This window comes from Oncorhynchus mykiss, chromosome 25, assembly GCF_057628025.1.
Source record: "Oncorhynchus mykiss isolate SJ-2025 chromosome 25, ASM5762802v1, whole genome shotgun sequence".
NCBI classification, from domain to species: Eukaryota; Metazoa; Chordata; class Actinopteri; order Salmoniformes; family Salmonidae; genus Oncorhynchus; species Oncorhynchus mykiss.
In genome coordinates, this window is record NC_143046.1 from 56,720,520 (window position 1) to 56,739,474 (window position 18,955).

An 18,955-nucleotide genomic window follows, 5' to 3' on the forward strand; every position below is an offset into this window, starting at 1 on the left:
AGAGAGAGAGAGAGAGAGAGAGAGAGAGAGAGAGAGAGAGAGAGAGAGAGAGAGAGAGAGAGAGAGAGAGAGAGAGAGAGAGAGAGAGAGAGAGAGAGAGCGAGAGAGAGAACAGAGTATTGTGTTTCTCAGTCTTATCTGGTGATCAGTTAATAAGCTCCTGTCTGAGAGAGATCAGAATACATCCAGGACTTTTAATATTGCCGTTCACTGGGCCATCTGGGTCGGCAGAAGGGCATGGAAGGGCACAGTTAAGGTGTGTGTGCGTATCCGTGCTCATGTGTGTGTGCATGTGTGTGCATGCATCCGTGCGTGAAGGACATTGTTAAGGTCAATTTGATCAACACAATCAAGAGGAATAATCAGATCTCTATCACATCTGGCTCAGAGGGAGATGGAGGGAGGAGATGTCGAGAGAGGGAGAGGATAGAGCTAGAGAGAGAGAGAGAGAGGGGAGGATAGAGCGAGAGCGAACGAAAAGAGGAAGAGTCAGAGAGAAAGAGACAGAGAGACATACAGTGTGAGAGAGATATATATATAGAGAGAGAGTGTGTGAGAGAAATAAATAGAGAGAGAGAGAGAGTGTGAGAGAGAGACATAGTGAGTGTGAGAGAGATAGAGAGAGAGAGAGACATAGAGAGTGTGAGGGAGAGAGAGAGAGAGAAAGAGAGAGAGAGAGAGAGACATAGAGAGTGTGTGAGAGAGAGAGGCAGAGTTGTGTGCCAGTGCTTACTGCTCTGTGGTATGGAGTTGACAGATGGTGAAGGGTGGCAGGCAGGTCTCCCTCTGGTCTGACTGGCACTGTGCCACCAGTGGGAGGAAAACATGTTATTTCCTCTCCTAAAACCCAACTGAGAAGTGTACTTCCTCCTGACTTCTGTTCACACGTCCGTCTGTTGCACTTCCAGTCACACGACATGTGTGACCACCTCTCTCCCATGTCCATGTCCCTCCCTCTTTTGTGTTATTATTGTTGTATAACGGCTAACTCTCTGTGTGTGTGTGTGTGTGTGTGTGTGTGTGTGTGTGTGTGCGTGTGCGTGTGCGTGTGTGTGTGTGTGTGCGTGTATAGATCTCCCAGATGATATCTGATGGGTGTCGAGAGGGTGTGACGGAGGCAGTTCTGAACCGCTACAACGCTGATCGCCCCTCGTCCTCGCAGGCCCCTCCCACTATGCAGGTTACCACGGCAGCACCAACCACCACCTCTGCTGCCGCGTCCTTCTTCGCCAGGTAAGAAAAAAGCGGTACACCTTTATACAGTATAAACGCACAGACAGACAGCTGGACACACACACAGATGGACGAACAGACACGCTGACACATGTCTGCAGTGTGCCTCAGCCCTTTGAGGAACAAGAAGTGTGTGTGTTTGTGTGTGTGTCTGTGTTTGTGAGGCCTTGTAACCAGCTCTATATTCAGTAGACATGTATAAGTTACATAATCACTAATAGAGACATTGAGAATGACAGTACAATCAATAAAACACACACTACGCACGCACGCACCACACACACACACACCCTAGTGTAGTCGTCAATAACTCAAGGCGATACATGAATAACTAACGTCAGAACATAAATAACTCAGTGTCTGACAGTTATTAAGATATCTTGGTCGACAACTTCCTCATCAAAATGCTCTCCACGATACTCGCAGATCTCTGCAACGATGCACCTCAATTCAATGGACAACAATTGCATTTTTACTGAATTACTTAATTATTCAAATTTGTGCGACATTGATATTTTCCTTTCAAAGTTAGTCGAAGGAAGTAAAATAGCGGTGGGCGGGACATTGGTAGTAACCTAAATGGTCAATACTTACAGTTGAAGTCGGACATTTACATACACCTTAGCCAAATACATTTTAAACTCAGTTTTTCACAATTCCTGACATTTAATCCTAGTAAAAATTCCCTGTCTTAGGTCAGTTAGAATCACTGAATAATAGTAGAGAGAATGATTTATTTCAGCTTTTATTTCTTTCATCACATTCCCAGTGGGTCAGAAGTTTACATACACTCAATTAGTATTTGGTAGCATTGCCTTTAAATTGTTTAACTTGGGTCAAACATTTCAGGTAGCCTTCCACAAGCTTCCCACAATAAGTTGGGTGAATTTTGGCCCATTCCTCCTGACAGAGCTAGTGTAACCGAGTCAGGTTTGTAGGCCTCCTTGCTCGCACACGCTTTTTCAGTTCTGCCCACAAATTTTCTATGGGATTGAGGTCAGGGCTTTGTGATGGCCACTCCAATACCTTGACTTTGTTGTCCTTAAGCCAATTTTGCCACAACTTTGGAAGTATGCTTGGGGTCATTGTTCATTTGAAACAACCATTTGCAACCAAGCTTTAACTGATGTCTTGAGATGTTACTTCAATATATCCACATTAATTTCCTGCCTCATGATGCCGTATATTTTGTGAAGTCCATCAGTCCCTCCTGCAGCAAAGCACCCCGACAACATGATGCTGCCACCTCTGTGCTTCACGGTTAGGATGGTGTTCTTTGGCTTCCTCCAGCATCTTCACAGGTCCTTTTGTCATGTATTGTCATGTTGTGTCTTGTTTCTGTCCTTTCCCTTCACCCTGTCTCCCTCTGCTGGTCGTTATTAGGTTACCTTTTCTCCCCCTCTTTCCCCCAGCTGTTCCTTGTCTCCTCCTAACTACCTCGTCACCCCTTTTCCCACCTGTTCCCTTTTTCCCTCTGATTAGTCCTCTATATCTCTCTCTGTTTTTGTTTCTGTCTTTGTCGGATTCTTGTTTGTGTTATTCATGCCTGAACCAGACTATCGTCATGTTTGCTGCAACCTTGTCCTGTCCTGTCGGAATCTGCCGGTCCATCTGAGCCTACGTATGTTTTGTTATTAAAGAAGCTCTGTTTACGTTAATTCGCTTTTGGGTCCTCATTCATGCACCGTAACAGAAGAATCCGACCAAGAATGGACCCAGCGACTTCGGATCCTCTCCACTCAGCCGTCGAGATCCAGAGAGCGATGCTAGGCAGACACGAGCAGGAATTGTCTGCTGCTCGACATGCCGTTGAGACCCTGGCCACCCAAGTCTCCAACCTCACAGAACAGGTTCACCATCTCCGCCTCGATCCACCGGCCACTTCCAGGGCTTTCGAATCTCCGGAGCCCAGAATCAATAACCCGCCGTGTTACTCTGGGGAGCCCACTGAATGCCGCTCGTTCCTCACCCAGTGTGATATTGTGTTTTCTCTCCAGCCCAACACTTACTCCAGGAGCACTGCTCGTATCGCCTACGTCATGTCTCACCTTCAAGATCCTGCACTACCTTGTCGGTCCATCTACGCTGGACCGGTTCGTCAGCTTCCTGCAGTGCCTTAATAGACTCTGGGGCGGAGGGCTGTTTTATGGACGAGACCTGGGCTCGGGAACATGACATTCCTCTCAGACAGTTAAGGGAGCCCACGGCCTTGTTCGCCTTGGATGGTAGTCCTCTCCCCGGGATTCAGCGTGAGACGCTACCTTTAACCCTCACTGTCTCTGGTAATCATAGCGAAACCATTTCTTTTTTAATTTTTCGTTCACCTTTTACACCTGTTGTTTTGGGCCATCCCTGGCTAGTTTGTCATAATCCTTCTATTAATTGGTCTAGTAATTCTATCCTCTCCTGGAACGTCTCTTGTCATGTGAAATGTTTAATGTCTGCTATCCCTCCTGTTTCCTCTGTCTCTTCTTCACAGGAGGAGCCTGGTGATTTGACAGGGGTGCCGGAGGAATATCACGATCTGCGCACGGTGTTCAGTCGGTCCAGGGCCACCTCTCTTCCTCCACACCGGTCGTATGATTGTAGTATTGATCTCCTTCCGGGAACCACTCCCCCCCGGGGTAGACTATACTCTCTGTCGGCTCCCGAACGTAAGGCTCTCGAAGATTATTTGTCTGTAGCTCTTGCCGCCGGTACCATAGTCCCCTCCTCCTCTCCCGCCGGAGCGGGGTTTTTTTTTGTTAAGAAGAAGGACGGGTCCCTGCGCCCCTGCATAGATTATCGAGGGCTGAATGACATAACAGTGAAGAATCGTTATCCGCTTCCTCTTATGTCTTCAGCCTTCGAGATCCTGCAGGGAGCCAGGTTTTTCACTAAGTTGGACCTTCGTAACGCTTACCATCTCGTGCGCATCAGGGAGGGGGACGAGTGGATGACGGCGTTTAACACTCCGTTAGGGCACTTTGAATACCGGGTTCTTCCTTTCGGCCTCGCTAACGCTCCAGCTGTCTTTCAGGCATTAGTCAATGATGTCCTGAGAGACATGCTGAACATCTTTGTTTTCGTTTACCTTGACGATATCCTGATTTTTTCACCGTCACTCCAGATTCATGTTCAGCACGTTCGACGTGTCCTCCAGCGCCTTTTAGAGAATTGTCTTTTTGTGAAGGCTGAGAAGTGCACTTTTCATGCCTCCTCCGTCACATTTCTCGGTTCTGTTATTTCCGCTGAAGGCATTAAGATGGATCCCGCTAAGGTCCAGGCTGTCATTGATTGGCCCGTCCCTAAGTCACGCGTCGAGCTGCAGCGCTTTCTCGGCTTCGCGAACTTCTATCGTCGTTTCATCCGTAATTTCGGTCAGGTGGCAGCTCCTCTCACAGCCCTTACTTCTGTCAAGACGTGCTTTAAGTGGTCCGTTTCCGCCCAGGGAGCTTTTGATCTCCTCAAGAATCGTTTTACATCCGCTCCTATCCTTGTTACACCTGACGTCTCTAGACAGTTCGTGGTCGAGGTTGACGCGTCAGAGGTGGGCGTGGGAGCCATTCTTTCTCAGCGCTCCCTCTCTGACGACAAGGTCCACCCTTGCGCGTATTTTTCTCATCGCCTGTCGCCGTCGGAACGTAACTATGATGTGGGAAACCGCGAACTGCTCGCCATCCGCTTAGCCCTAGGCGAATGGCGACAGTGGTTGGAGGGGGCGACCGTTCCTTTTGTCGTTTGGACTGACCATAGGAACCTTGAGTACATCCGTTCTGCCAAACGACTTAATGCGCGTCAGGCGCGCTGGGCGCAGTTTTTCGCTCATTTCGAGTTCGTGATTTCTTATCGTCCGGGCTCTAAGAACACCAAGCCTGATGCTTTATCTCGTCTCTTCAGTTCTTCAGTAGCCTCCACTGACCCCGAGGGGATTCTCCCTGAGGGGCGTGTTGTCGGGTTGACTGTCTGGGGAATTGAGAGGCAGGTAAAGCAAGCACTCACTCAAACTCCGTCGCCGCGCGCTTGTCCCAGGAACCTTCTTTTCGTTCCCGTTCCTACTCGTCTGGCCGTTCTTCAGTGGGCTCACTCTGCCAAGTTAGCCGGCCACCCTGGCGTTCGGGGTACGCTTGCTTCCATTCGCCAGCGTTTTTGGTGGCCCACCCGGGAGCATGACACGCGTCGCTTCGTGGCTGCTTGTTCGGTCTGCGCGCAGACTAAGCCCGGTAACTCCCCTCCTGCCGGCCGTCTCAGGCCGCTTCCCATTCCCTCTCGACCGTGGTCTCACATCGCCTTAGATTTTGTCACCGGACTGCCTTCGTCAGCGGGGAAGACTGTTATTCTTACGGTTGTCGACAGGTTCTCTAAGGCGGCTCATTTTATTCCCCTTGCTAAGCTTCCTTCTGCTAAAGAGACGGCACAAATCATCATCGAGAATGTTTTCAGAATTCATGGCCTTCCGTCAGACGTCGTTTCGGACAGAGGTCCGCAATTCACGTCTCAATTTTGGAGGGAGTTTTGCCGTTTGATTGGGGCTTCCGTCAGTCTCTCTTCCGGCTTTCACCCCCAGTCTAACGGTCAAGCAGAACGGGCCAATCAGACTATTGGTCGCATCTTACGCAGTCTTTCTTTTCGCAACCCTGCGTCTTGGTCAGAACAGCTCCCCTGGGCAGAATACGCCCACAACTCGCTTCCTTCGTCTGCGACCGGGCTATCTCCTTTTCAGAGTAGCCTCGGGTACCAGCCTCCGCTGTTCTCATCTCAGTTCGCCGAGTCCAGCGTCCCCTCCGCTCAGGCTTTTGTCCAACGTTGCGAGCGCACCTGGAAGAGGGTCAGGTCTGCACTTTGCCGTTATAGGGCGCAGACTGTGAGGGCTGCTAATAAGCGTAGAACTAAGAGTCCTAGATATTGTCGCGGTCAGAGAGTTTGGCTCTCCACTCAGAACCTTCCCCTTAAGACCGCTTCTCGCAAGTTGACCCCGCGGTTCATTGGTCCGTTCCGTATTTCCCAGATCATTAATCCTGTCGCAGTTCGACTTCTTCTTCCGCGATATCTTCGTCGCGTCCACCCGGTCTTCCATGTCTCCTGTGTCAAGCCCGTTCTTCGCGCCCCCGCTCGTCTTCCCCCCCCCCCCCATCCTTGTCGAGGGCGCACCCATCTACAGGGTCCGCAGGATTTTGGACATGCGTCCTCGGGGCCGTGGTCATCAGTACCTAGTAGATTGGGAGGGGTACGGTCCTGAGGAGAGGAGTTGGGTTCCCTCTCGGGACGTGCTGGACCGTGCGCTGATCGATGATTTCCTCCGTTGCCGCCAGGTTTCCTCCTCGAGTGCGCCAGGAGGCGCTCGGTGAGTGGGGGGGTACTGTCATGTATTGTCATGTTGTGTCTTGTTTCTGTCCTTTCCCTTCACCCTGTCTCCCTCTGCTGGTCGTTATTAGGTTACCTTTTCTCCCCCTCTTTCCCCCAGCTGTTCCTTGTCTCCTCCTAACTACCTCGTCACCCCTTTTCCCACCTGTTCCCTTTTTCCCTCTGATTAGTCCTCTATATCTCTCTCTGTTTTTGTTTCTGTCTTTGTCGGATTCTTGTTTGTGTTATTCATGCCTGAACCAGACTATCGTCATGTTTGCTGCAACCTTGTCCTGTCCTGTCGGAATCTGCCGGTCCATCTGAGCCTACGTATGTTTTGTTATTAAAGAAGCTCTGTTTACGTTAATTCGCTTTTGGGTCCTCATTCACGCACCGTAACACCTTTGCTCTTGTTCTGGGATTGATTTGCACTTTTCGCACCAAAGTACGGTCATCTCTAGGAGACAGAACACGTCTCCTTCCTGAGTGGTAAGACGGCTGTGTGGTCCAATGGTGTTTATACTTGCATGCTATTGTTTGTACAGATGAACATTGTACCTTCAGGCGTTTGGAATTTGTTCCCAAGGATGAACCAGATTTGTGGAGGTATACCATTTTTTTCAGAGGTCTTGGCTGATTTATTTTGATTTTCCCATGATGTCAAGCAAAGATGCCCTGAGTTTGAAGGTTGGCCTTGAAATACATCCACAGGTAAACCTCCAATTGACTCAAATGATAACAATTAGCCTATTAGAAGCTTCTAAAGCCATGACATCATTTTCTGGAATTTCCTAAGCTGTTTAAAGTAAAGGCACAGTCAACTTAGTGTATGTAAACTTCTGACCCACTGGAATTGTGATACAGTGAATTATAAGTGAAATAATCTGTCAATAAACATTTGTTAACAAGACATTTGTTAACAAGACATTTGTGGAGTGGTTGAAAAACTAGTTTTAATGACTCCAACCTAAGTGTATGTAAACTTCCAACTTCAACTGTATGTATACACCTACTCCAGATACTAGTACTACAACAGCAATGTATTATTCTGTCTGTGTTGATGCAGTTTACTAAGGTATTTTCAGAGCAGACATAAGATGACCCTCCAAATCCACAAATGTAGCTCCAAATCAAGTAGTTGAAATTTGAGGGCAGATTCAGGGTTGTATTTCACTAGGAGATGCTTTGTGTTACATCCCCTCTCTAATCCTAACCTCAGCCCAAACGTCCTGTCCCACTCTGCTGCAGAATCATGTTGTTCATCCAGACAGCTCAGGACAGATTTAAAGGAGACACTTTCTTTGTTACAACCAAATATATATTTTTCATGTTAATGGCATGTTACGGAAGGGTCCAGGCAGCTTTTTTTGTGATTTCACATGTTCTAGAGAAACCTACCCCAAACAGCAAATCACTTCCTCATCCTTGTTGTGTCGTTTGGGGCCCCTGAAAAAACATGAACAAAATCTCAAACACCCCAAATGTTCTTTTAGAAACGGCAAAGCTCTCAGTATACTGATGCAGGTCTTTAGATGTTGTACACATGAAATTGCCATTCCGAACTTTATCCGCAATGATATATTCCCTTTTGCTGTTCTTCCTATTCGGAAATAGGAAGAAGTTCTTCCTATTTCCGAGTTGTCTGAGAGCCAAATAGCATTTCTCTGTAGCTTACAGTTGGGTTTCCACTAGATAAAACAGATAAAATGGTCTATATCGTACAAATTCATGAAAACAAATATTTGCTTTTTGGTCTTAATTTAAGGTTAGGGTTAGGCTAGGGTTAGCAGTGTGGTTAAGGTTAGGTTCAAGCTGAGAGTGGCGCATTGGTCTAAGGCACCGCATCACAGTGTTGCGGCGTCACTACAGCCTGAGGTTCGATCCTGTGTAACAACCAGCCGTGACCGGGAGTTCCATAGGACGGCGCACAATTGGCCCAGTGTCATTAGGGGAGGGTTTGGACGGCGGGGCTTCACCTGGCTTATCGCGCTCTAAGGACTCATTGTGGCAGGCCGGGCGCCTGCAGGCTAACTTCGGTCGTCAATTGAACAATGTTTCCTGCAACAAATTGGTGCAGCTGGCTTCCAGGTTAAGCAGGCGGGTGTGAAGAAGCAAGGCTTCGCAGGACGCATGGCTCGACCTTCGCCTCTCCCGAGCCTGTTGGGGAGTTGCAGCGATGAGACTAGATTGAAATTGGGGAGAAAAAATATAAATATTTTTAAAAAATATATAATTATAATCTATATTTCTTAATAACAGATATAGGTACATATAGGTATGGATAAAGTGACTAGGATAGATAATAAGAATTAGACAACATTTTGATATAGACGGTGTTTATGACTTTGTGGCAGTGTTAACTAGCAACGACCATATACTTGGTCGCTTTGCCATGGATCAAATAAAAATTATTCATTGGATAATTTGTCAAGTTTCCCTTATGTTGAGCTAGTCTGCATTAACATGAAATAGGATCATTTTATAAATAACACAATTGCGTGATAAGATTGCATCTGAGAACCACGCTCCCCCATCTTCGCAAGATGAATTAGTTTTGCATGGCCCGATGCCACAGTTGTGCAGGTTTGTGCAGGGCTTTTGACCATTCCATTGATCCTAAAGAGAAATCCGGGGAACCGCTCCAAACAGTTCAATAGCTAGCCATATTACTGGAGTTTATATTATTTTTATTTCTAGTCTGGATTTCTGGCAACAATTTAGATAATCCATTGATATATAGCTAGCTAGCTTAAATGATAACAGAGAGAAAAAAATATATACAGTGAGGGAAAAAAGTATTCGTGGAGTTGCAATGATCATGAGAACGGTGAGGAATCAGCCCAGAACTACACGGGAGGATCTTGTCAATGATCTCAAGGCAGCTGGGACCATAGTCACCAAGAAAACAATTGGTAACACATTATGCCGTGAAGGACTGAAATCCTGCAGAGCCCGCAAGGTCCCCCTGCTCAAGAAAGCACATATACATGCCCGTCTGAAGTTTTCCAAGGAACATCTGAATGATTCAGAGGACAACTGGGTGAAAGTGTTGTGGTCAGATGAGACCAAAATGGAGCTCTTTGGCATCAACTCAACTCGCCGTGTTTGGAGGAGGAGGAATGCTGCCTATGACCCCAAGAACACCATCCCCACCGTCAAACATGAGAACCTCCTTCCCTCAGCCAGGGCATTGAAATGGGTCGTGGATGGGTATTCCAGCATGACAATGACCCAAAACACTTGGCCAAGGCAACAAAGGAGTGGCTCAAGAAGAAGCACATTAAGGTCCTGGAGTGGCCTAGCCAGTCTCCAGACCTTAATCCCATAGAAAATCTGTGGAGGGAGCTGAAGGTTCGAGTTACCAAACGTCAGCCTCGAAACCTGAATGACTTGGAGAAGATCTGCAAAGAGGAGTGGGACAAAATCCCTGCTGAGATGTGTGCAAACCTGGTGGCCAACTACATGAAATGTCTGACCTCTGTGATTGCCAACAAGGGTTTTGCCACCAAGTACTAAGTCATGTTTTGCAGATGGGTCAAATACTTATTTCCCTCATTAAAATGTAAGTCAATTTATAACATTTTTTACATGCGTTTTTCTGGATTTTTGTTGTTGTTATTTTGTCTCTCACTGTTCAAATAAACCTACCATTAAAATTATAGACTGATCATTTCTTTTTCAGTAGGCAAACGTACAAAATCAGCAGGGGATCAAATACTTTTTTCCCTCACTGTAGCTACTTGATCATGTCCACGCCCAAATATTAATGACGTATGGAATCCTACGTGGCTTATCAAACGGCATCAGTCAGACAAACGTCAACCCTCAACAGCCTTATTCTAAATTGGCTTATATAAATGTTTTTCCTCATCAATCTACATACAATACCACATAGTGACAAAGCAAAAACAGATTTGTTGAAATGTGTGCACATTTCTTAGAAATAAAAAACAGAAACACCTTATTTCCCTAAGTATTCAGACCCTTTGCTATGAGACACGAAATTGAGCTCAGATGCATCCTGTGTCCATTGATCGTCCATTGGAGTGTCCATTGGAGTCCACTTGTGGTAAATCGATTGGACATGATTTGGAAAGGCACACACCTGTCTATATAAGGTCCCACAGTTGACAGTGCATGTCAGAGCAAAAACCAAGCCATGGTGTCGAAAGAATTGCGCTAAGAGCTCCGAGACAGGATTGTGTCGAGACACAGATCTGGGGACATGTACCAAAAAATGTCTGCAGTATAGAAGGTCCCCAAGAACTCAGTGGCCTCTATCATTCTTAAAGATGAACTCCATTCAGTCAGCTGTGTAGGGAGTCTTTGCCAGACAGGAGGCCAGGGTCTGTGTTCTTGTAGAAAATAAAGAACAATGTTAAATCTAGCAAATTAAGGATTCTAAGGTTGAGTTCAATAACAGCCCTACAGTGGATCTCAAGCTTTGAAGCTAAGCAATCCCTCTCCTTAACCAATACACACACGTACACACGCACGCACGCACGCACGCACGCACACACACACACACACACACACACACACACACACACACACACACACACACACACACACACACACACACACACACACACACACACACACACACACACACACACACACACACACACAGCTCATAAACCTGAACATATGTCTCATACACACACAGATATTTTAAAACAATGAGAGTAGTTAGCAAAAAATAACATCTGCTGCTTTTATAATTCATTCCCAACACATCACTTGTTTTGATAGCTCCACCACGCCACTTTTGGTAACGTGTTAGCTACTAGCTACTAGCTAGCCTAAATGGCAGGATGGAGGTGGGGCTACAAGTTGGGAAGCTTGCCAGGCTAACGTTAGCTAGTAAACTTCCCACCCCCTATCTAGATACAGACAAACATTTAATGAACAAGAACAGATGTTAGCTAGCTTGAGCAAAACTACTAGCTAGTTAATATATCTGTTGTGTAGCTAGCTAAAGTATCAGAATGCTTAGCTGGTCAACTAGCCCTCCTGTTGTTGTGTCGGAGTGACCTCAGGTGCTCCACTGCAGTTTGACACTGTATGTAGCAGATTGAATTCTGACAGTCTTTGCAGAAAAGTACTCCTCCATCCTCGTACAGTTCAGCTGGAAACTCGCTGGCACTGTCCCTGGCTGTTATTCTGGACACCAAGTGTTTATTCTTCAGCTCCTCGACTGTAAATCTGGGCATTTTTAGCTACATAATGTTACTTCGCTCCTCAGACAGCTGCCATTCACTCACTGAGCTTCCTGCACCACTCACACAGGGGAGGGGCTACGGTTGGGAGAGTGGGACATCTCTGGCTACACTTTTGGGTGGTTGAAATAAATGAAAATGAAATGAAAATGCAAGTTCAGCAGTCAATTTTAGTTAACTTTTCTATCAGTTGGCAGTGTACTTTCGCTTTAGATTCCTATGGGTTCCAATTTGAAATTCCTGTTTGTTCCAGACTTGGTGCATCGGTACCGCTTGCCGTGCGGTAGCAGAGAGAACAGTTTATGACTTAGGGCCGTCCTCTGACACCACCTGGTATAGAGGTACTGGATGGCAGGGCCATTGATGGAGTGAGAGTGGGATAGAAAGAGAGAGAGACAGAGAGAGAGACAGAGAGGGAGACTTTGACTTTTTGTCTTTCTTTAATGATACATTCTCATTAAAAAACAAATATCCCCTATACTGCATACTCTCCTTGCCCTCTACCACACGATACAACACCACAAATCACAATAACCATCTTCCCCAGCTGTACAGACAGCCCCCCCCCCCCGACACACCATGTCTCCTGAAACATCTCCACACTTTTTGTAATTTTATAGAACTCAAATTCCACCCTAAGGCACGCAGAGACCATCCCATTAAATAATAGTAAAGTCAGTGATGGCCCGACCAGAAAAAATCCACCAGCTTGCATTGCAGATCTGAGAGCAGACCGGCGGGGGGGTTGAGCACAGCCAGTTTATGCCACAGGGAAGATGCTGCCAGGTTTTTGATTATCAGCACCCTCCCTATAAATGACACTTGGGACATGAGCCACCTCCACCTGGCCAGTCTTGACACCCCCTCCCAGTTCTTCCTGACCCACCTCTCCGAGCCCAGGTACACCCCCGAAATGTTAAGCCCTTCACAACCCCAATGCAAACCCCCTGGAGGCAGAGGGGCCCTATCCCTCCATGCCAAGAGCTTTGCTCTTGCCCCAGTTCATCTTAGCTGACAAAGCTCCTTTGTACACCTTTAGACTAGTCTCTAGTGCCTGCATATCCTGCCCATCCCTGCCCATCACAGAAACGTCATCTGCATACGCCGACACTGCTATGCCTGTCAACACACCATCCCTGCCCATCACAGAAACGTCACCTGCATACACTGACACTGCTATGCCTGTCAACACATCCATGACTGTCCAGCACACTCTCTGCAGTCTCCTGTGTAGGACGCCCCAGAAAGACTCAATGGCTAGTGTATATAACTGCCCTGATAGAGGGCATCCTTGTCTACTGCCCCGCCTCACCCAGACTGGCCTACTGAGCCCCCCTCCCACCTTGACTATACATGTCGTTCCAGCATACAACATCTTCACACTGGTCAAAAACCTTTCCCCAAACCCAAACATCACATTAAACAGATACTCATGACCCACTCAGAGTCCAGATGGAACTTCAGTCTGCTAGCGAGGACCTTGGCAAATATCTTGTAGTCCGCACAGAGTATTGCCAAAGGGCGCCAGCTCTTAAGTTCACACAAGTCCCCTTTTTTGAGAGTCGGAACAAGGCACTACAACATATGCGCATGTAGTAGAGAGACAGAACGAGAGACAGAAAGAGAGAGAGAGACATAGAGAGTGTGAGAGAGAGAGAGAGAGAGAGAGACAGAAAAAGAGAGAGAGAACGAGAGAGCGACAGAAAGAGGTACTACAATATATAATAGTATGTATATGTAGTAGTCTATTTAACTGTGTTGAACGTTAAGTCATCTCTGGTATCTTTGAGGCAGACACTGTCTGTAACAGCTGTGTTGCAGACTGTTCCCTCCCTGTGTGTTCTCTAGACTATCTTCCCTCACACACTGACGGGCAAACTTCTGGCAATCTCACTGTCAAACTGTTAAGTGCTCATACTCATAATGTATATTATAGAATGCACTAAGTGATGGTCTATATGCACTATGTGCCACATACATTACGTCCTGTATAAACATTACATTGTATTGTATACACACTCTCCATAGCTATCAGGCTGCGTCAGACACTGTAAATGTTTAATTTAATGGCGAGGTGAGCTAGCTGGGGGAAAGATCTACTTGAATGAAATATGGAAGGGAAGGGAAGGGAAGGGAAGGGAGAGACGGAGTGGGAGAGAGAAAGAAAGAGACAGAGACGTTTGTGTGTGCCTGTGTGCCTGCGTGCGTGTGTGATTTATGAGTGTCATGCTGCTGTGTAGCAGACAGTGTTGGCTGTGTTCAAGCTGTAAAGCAGGTGAAAAGAGATGGAGGTCGTAAATTGTGTGGAGGTGTGTGTGCGATTGTATGTGTGTTTTTGTGTTTCTGTCTGTCTGTCGCTCCTGTGCCTGACAGGTAACAAGGCCACTACTTGAACACACACACACACCTAGAGGACATTCCACACACTCTCTCTCCTGTCTATGTATAGATATATGAAAGCTGTGTGTTAAATGGTGCAGGTGTCACGACCTGTATGTCTGGATGAGGAAGTATGTGTGTGTGTGTGTCCAAACTGTCCGATTTTCCATCGCTGCAATTTATGGTCCTTTCTGATGTCTGACTTCCTCTACTCTCTCACCCCCTTTGCCCTTTCTGACTCTCCTCTCCCCTCCCCTACCATTCCCTCTCCTCCTCTCCCCTCTCCTCTTTTCCTTCCCCTCTCCTCTTTTCCTCTCCTCTCACTACTCTGAGTATTGATAGCACGAAGAACAATGAAAGTAAGAGGAGATGTGTAGATGATGTATCCAGTATGTGAGTGGGAGATAAATCCGAAACAGAGGAGATGTGTAGATGATGTATCCAGTATGTGAGTGGGAGATAAATCCGAAACAGAGGAGATGTGTAGATGATGTATCCAGTATGTGAGTAGGAGATAAATCAAAAACAGAGGAGAGGAAACATGTAATGACAAAACAGATGAAGTGTCACATTCTGACCATAGTTCTGTTATTTTATTCTTTGTTTTAGTATGGTCAGGGCGTGAGTTGGGGTGGGCAGTCTATGTTTGTTTTTCTATGTTGGTTTTTGTGTTCGGCCTAGTAAGGTTCTCAATCAGAGGCAGGTGTCGTTAGTTGTCTCTTTTTGAGAATCATACTTAGGTAGCCTGGGTTTCACTTTTGGTTTGTGGGTGTTTGTTTCTGTGTGAGTGTGTGGGTCACATGGTACTGTTTTGTTTTTTGTAAATTCACGTCATTGTTTATTGTTTTGATTCAGTGTTCAGTGCTTTCTTGAATTAAAATCATCATGAACACTTACCACGCTGGGCTTTGGTCCGATCCTTACTCCTCCTCAGACGAAGAGGAGGAAATCCGTTACAGAAACACCCACCACAAAAGGACCAAGCAGTGTGGTAACGGTCAGCAACAGCGATTGCAGGACTCCTGGACATGGGAGCGAGATCTGGACTATGTCACTACTTGGGAGAAGATAGACAGGTGGTCGGTCAACCCAGGGAGAGTGCCGGAGCCTGCCTGGGATTCTCTGGAGCAGTGTGAGGAGGGATACCGGCGAATGGAGTCAGCACGGTGGCGCGGAAGGAAGCCTGAGAGGCAGCCCCAAAAAATTATTGGGGGGATGCACACAGGGAGTGTGGCGAAGTCAGGTAGGAGACCTGTGCCAACTTCCCGTGCTTACTGTAGAGCGAGAGGGACCGGGCAGGCACCGTGTTATGCGTTGGAGCGCACAGTGACCCCGGTGCGTGTGCATAGCCCGTTGCGGTATATTCCTACTCCTCGTATCGGCCGGGCTAGAGTGGGCATCGAGCCAGGTGCCATGAAGCCGGCTCTACGCATCTGGTCTCCAGTGCATCTCCTCGGGCCGGCGTACATGGCACCAGCCTTACGCATGGTGTCCCGGTTTGCCAGCACAGCCCAGTGCGGGCTATTCCACCTCGCCACACTGGCCTGGCTACGGGGAGCATTCAACCAGGTAAGGTTGTGCAGGCTCGGTGCTCAAGAGCTCCAGTGCGCCTGCAAGGTCCGGTCTATCCGGTGCCACCTCCACGCACCAGCGCTCCGGTGGCAGCCCCCCGCACCAGGCTGTCTCTCCGTCTTCTTCCTACAGGTGCTCCCGCCTGTCCAGTGCTGTCAGAGTCTTCCTCCTGCCCAGCGCTGTCAGAGTCTCCCGTCTGTCCTGAGCCGCCAGAGTCTCCCATCTGTCCTGGGCCGCCAGAGTCTCCCGTCTGTCCTGGGCCGCCAGAGTCTCCCGTCTGTCCTGGGCCGCCAGAGTCTCCCGTCTGTCCTAGGCCGCCAGAGTCTCCCGTCTGTCCTGAGCCGCCAGAGTCTCCCGTCTGTCCTGGGCCGCCAGAGTCTCCCGTCTGTCCTGGGCCGCCAGAGTCTCCCGTCTGTCCTGGGCCGCCAGAGTCTCCCGTCTGTCCTAGGCCGCCAGAGTCTCCCGTCTGTCCTGGGCCGCCAGAGTCTCCCGTCTGTCCTGAGCCGCCAGAGTCTCCCGTCTGTCCTGAGCCGCCAGAGTCTCCCGTCTGTCCTGAGCCGCCAGAGTCTCCCGTCTGTCCTGAGCCGCCAGAGCCGCCAGCCAGCCAGGAGCGGCCAGAGCCGTCAGTCAGCCAGGAGCCGCCAGAGCCGTCAGCCAGCCAGGAGCCGCCAGAGCCGTCAGTCAGCCAGGAGCCGCCAGAGCCGTCAGTCAGCCAGGCGATGCCAGAATCGCCCTTCACTCCGGAGTTGCCGGTGTCTCCCGCCTGTCCGGCGCTGCCGGAGTCTCCCGCCGGTCCGGCGCTGCCGGAGTCTCCCGCCGGTCCGGCGCTGCCGGAGTCTCCCGCCTGTCCGGCGCTGCCTGGAATCTCCCGTCCATTCGGGACCCCAGTCTGAGGTCGGCGGCGAGGGTCGCCGCTCATAAGAGGCCATGTGGGCAGTTGAGGAGGCGGACAAAAACTATGGTGAAGTGGGGTCCACGTCCCGCGCCAGAGCCGCCACCGCGGACAGACGCCCATCCTATAGGTTCAGGTTTTGTGGCCGGAGTCCGCACCTTTGGGGGGGTGTACTGTCACATTCTGACCATAGTTCTGTTATTTTATTCTTTGTTTTAGTATGGTCAGGGCGTGAGTTGGGGTGGGCAGTCTATGTTTGTTTTTCTATGTTGGTTTTTGTGTTCGGCCTAGTATGGTTCTCAATCAGATGCAGATGTCGTTAGTTGTCTCTGATTGAGAATCATACTTAGGTAGCCTGGGTTTCACTTTTGGTTTGTGGGTGTTTATTTCCGTGTGAGTGTTTGGGTCACACGGTACTGTTTTGTTTTTTGTAAATTCACGTCATCGTTTATTGTTTTGATTCAGTGTTCAGTGCTTTCTTGAATTAAAATCATCATGAACACTTACCACGCTGGGCTTTGGTCCGATCCTTACTCCTCCTCAGACGAAGAGGAGGAAATCCGTTACATGAAGCAAGAAAGGCACATTTCTTTATTCTCAGCTTGAGCCAATAGTCCCACTCTCAAGGTGCTTTGAACATTATACTGTGTGTGTCTTTTATGTAATGAGAACAACGGTTTACATTTAATTGGGAACACAATGACTTCCCTGACTGTTCATTTTCCACCGCATGTCAGACCATCTTCCCTCACGACACATCTTCCAAAGGTCAAGTAGGGGGATGCTCATATGTGTCCTATTTCATTGCATGTACAAGTGGGTATTCTGTACATGGAAATTTGTTTTTTTGCATAACCCAAGAGAGAGAGTGGGGTTGTGTTGACGACAACCCTGGAGCAATTAGTGCCTTGCTCAAGGGAAGATCAATGGAAGATCACAGATTCTTCACCTTGTCGGCTCGGGGATTCGAACTAGCAACCTTTCGTTACTGGCCCAACGCTCTAACCGCTAGGCTTCCTGTCACCCTCTAGGCTTCCCGTCACCCTCTAGGCTACCTAAGCCTAATCAGAGACACACATTGTGTGTGTGTGTGTGTGTTTGTGTGTGTATGCGTGCACACTGCACATGCTTGTGTGTGTGTGTGTGTGTGTGTGTGTGTGTGTGTGTGTGTGTGTGTGTGTGTGTGTGTGTGTGTGTGTGTGTGTGTGTGTGTGTGTGTGTGTATGTGTGTGCGTGTGTGTGTGTGTGTGTATCAGTGGAGGCTGCTGAGGGGAGGACGGCTCCTAATAATGTCTGAAAAGGAGCTAATGGAATGGCATCAGACACGTGGAAACCTTAAGTTTGATGTATTTGATACCATTTCACCTATTCTGCTCCAGCCATTACCACGAGCCTGTCCTTCACAATTAGGGTTTCACCAACCTGCTGTGGTGTGTGTGCTTGTGTGGGAATGATGGAGGCAGTCATGCATTACTGATAAGCTTGTGGTTGACTTGCTCTTTTGCTTCCAGACGTGTCCAGCATACATCTCCCCTCATGACACACACCCCTCTTTCTTTCTTTCTTTCTTTCTTTCTTTCTTTCTTTCTTTCTTTCTTTCTTTCTTTCTTTCTTTCTTTCTTTCTTTCTTTCTTTCTTTCTTTCTTTCTTTCTTTCTATCTTTCTTTCTTTCTTTCTTTCTTTCTCTCTCTGTCAACACAACAAGGTCTCACGGTTCTACCAATTTGACTTCAGATTCTGACATTTGTCCACGTTTCGCCAAACGTCAAATTTCGAGTTTCTCCAAATGTCAAATTTCGACAGTTAATTTTAGGATATGGTTACAGTTACAACAAAAACAACTCGACTGTTAAGTTGAGGGTTTAAGATAGGGTTACAACAGTAAAAAACTTGATGGTTAAGTTTAGGCATTAGTTCCGAATAGTTAAGGTAAGGGATAAGGGTTGCGATTAGGGTAAAACAAAATGAAAAAAAAGTCATAAAACGAGTACCTAGCACTGTGATTGAACACGCAATACTCGGAGAGAGAGAGAGAGAGAGAGAGAGAGAGAGTGAGAGACATAGAGTGAGAGACATAGAGTGAGAGACATAGAGTGAGAGACAGAGTGAGAGACATAGAGAGAGAGAGACAGAGAGAGAGAGAGAGAGACAGAGAGAGAGAGAGAGAAAGAGAGAGAGAGAGAGACAGAAAGAGACATAGAGAGAGAGAGAGAGACAGACAGAAAGAGACACAGAGAGAGAGAGAGTGAGAGTGAGCGTGAGAGTGAGAGTGAGAGAGAGAGGGGATGGAAGATGAGCAAGAGAGACAGAAAGAGGTACTGTACTACAATATATAGTA

At 47.8% G+C, this 18,955-nt stretch overlaps 1 protein-coding gene across 2 annotated transcripts in view; it reads left to right on the forward strand.

Moving 5' to 3' along the window:
• The window catches only part of LOC110505332 (kinesin-like protein KIF26B), a 168,834-nt gene that overhangs the window by 65,681 nt on the left and 84,198 nt on the right, over positions 1–18,955 (forward strand). For both annotated transcript variants that reach the window (XM_021584512.3, XM_036962480.2), the window contains exon 4: positions 1,073–1,233. In XM_021584512.3, coding sequence (XP_021440187.3) covers positions 1,073–1,233 — 161 coding nt within the window. The remainder of the gene's footprint in view (positions 1–1,072; positions 1,234–18,955) is intronic.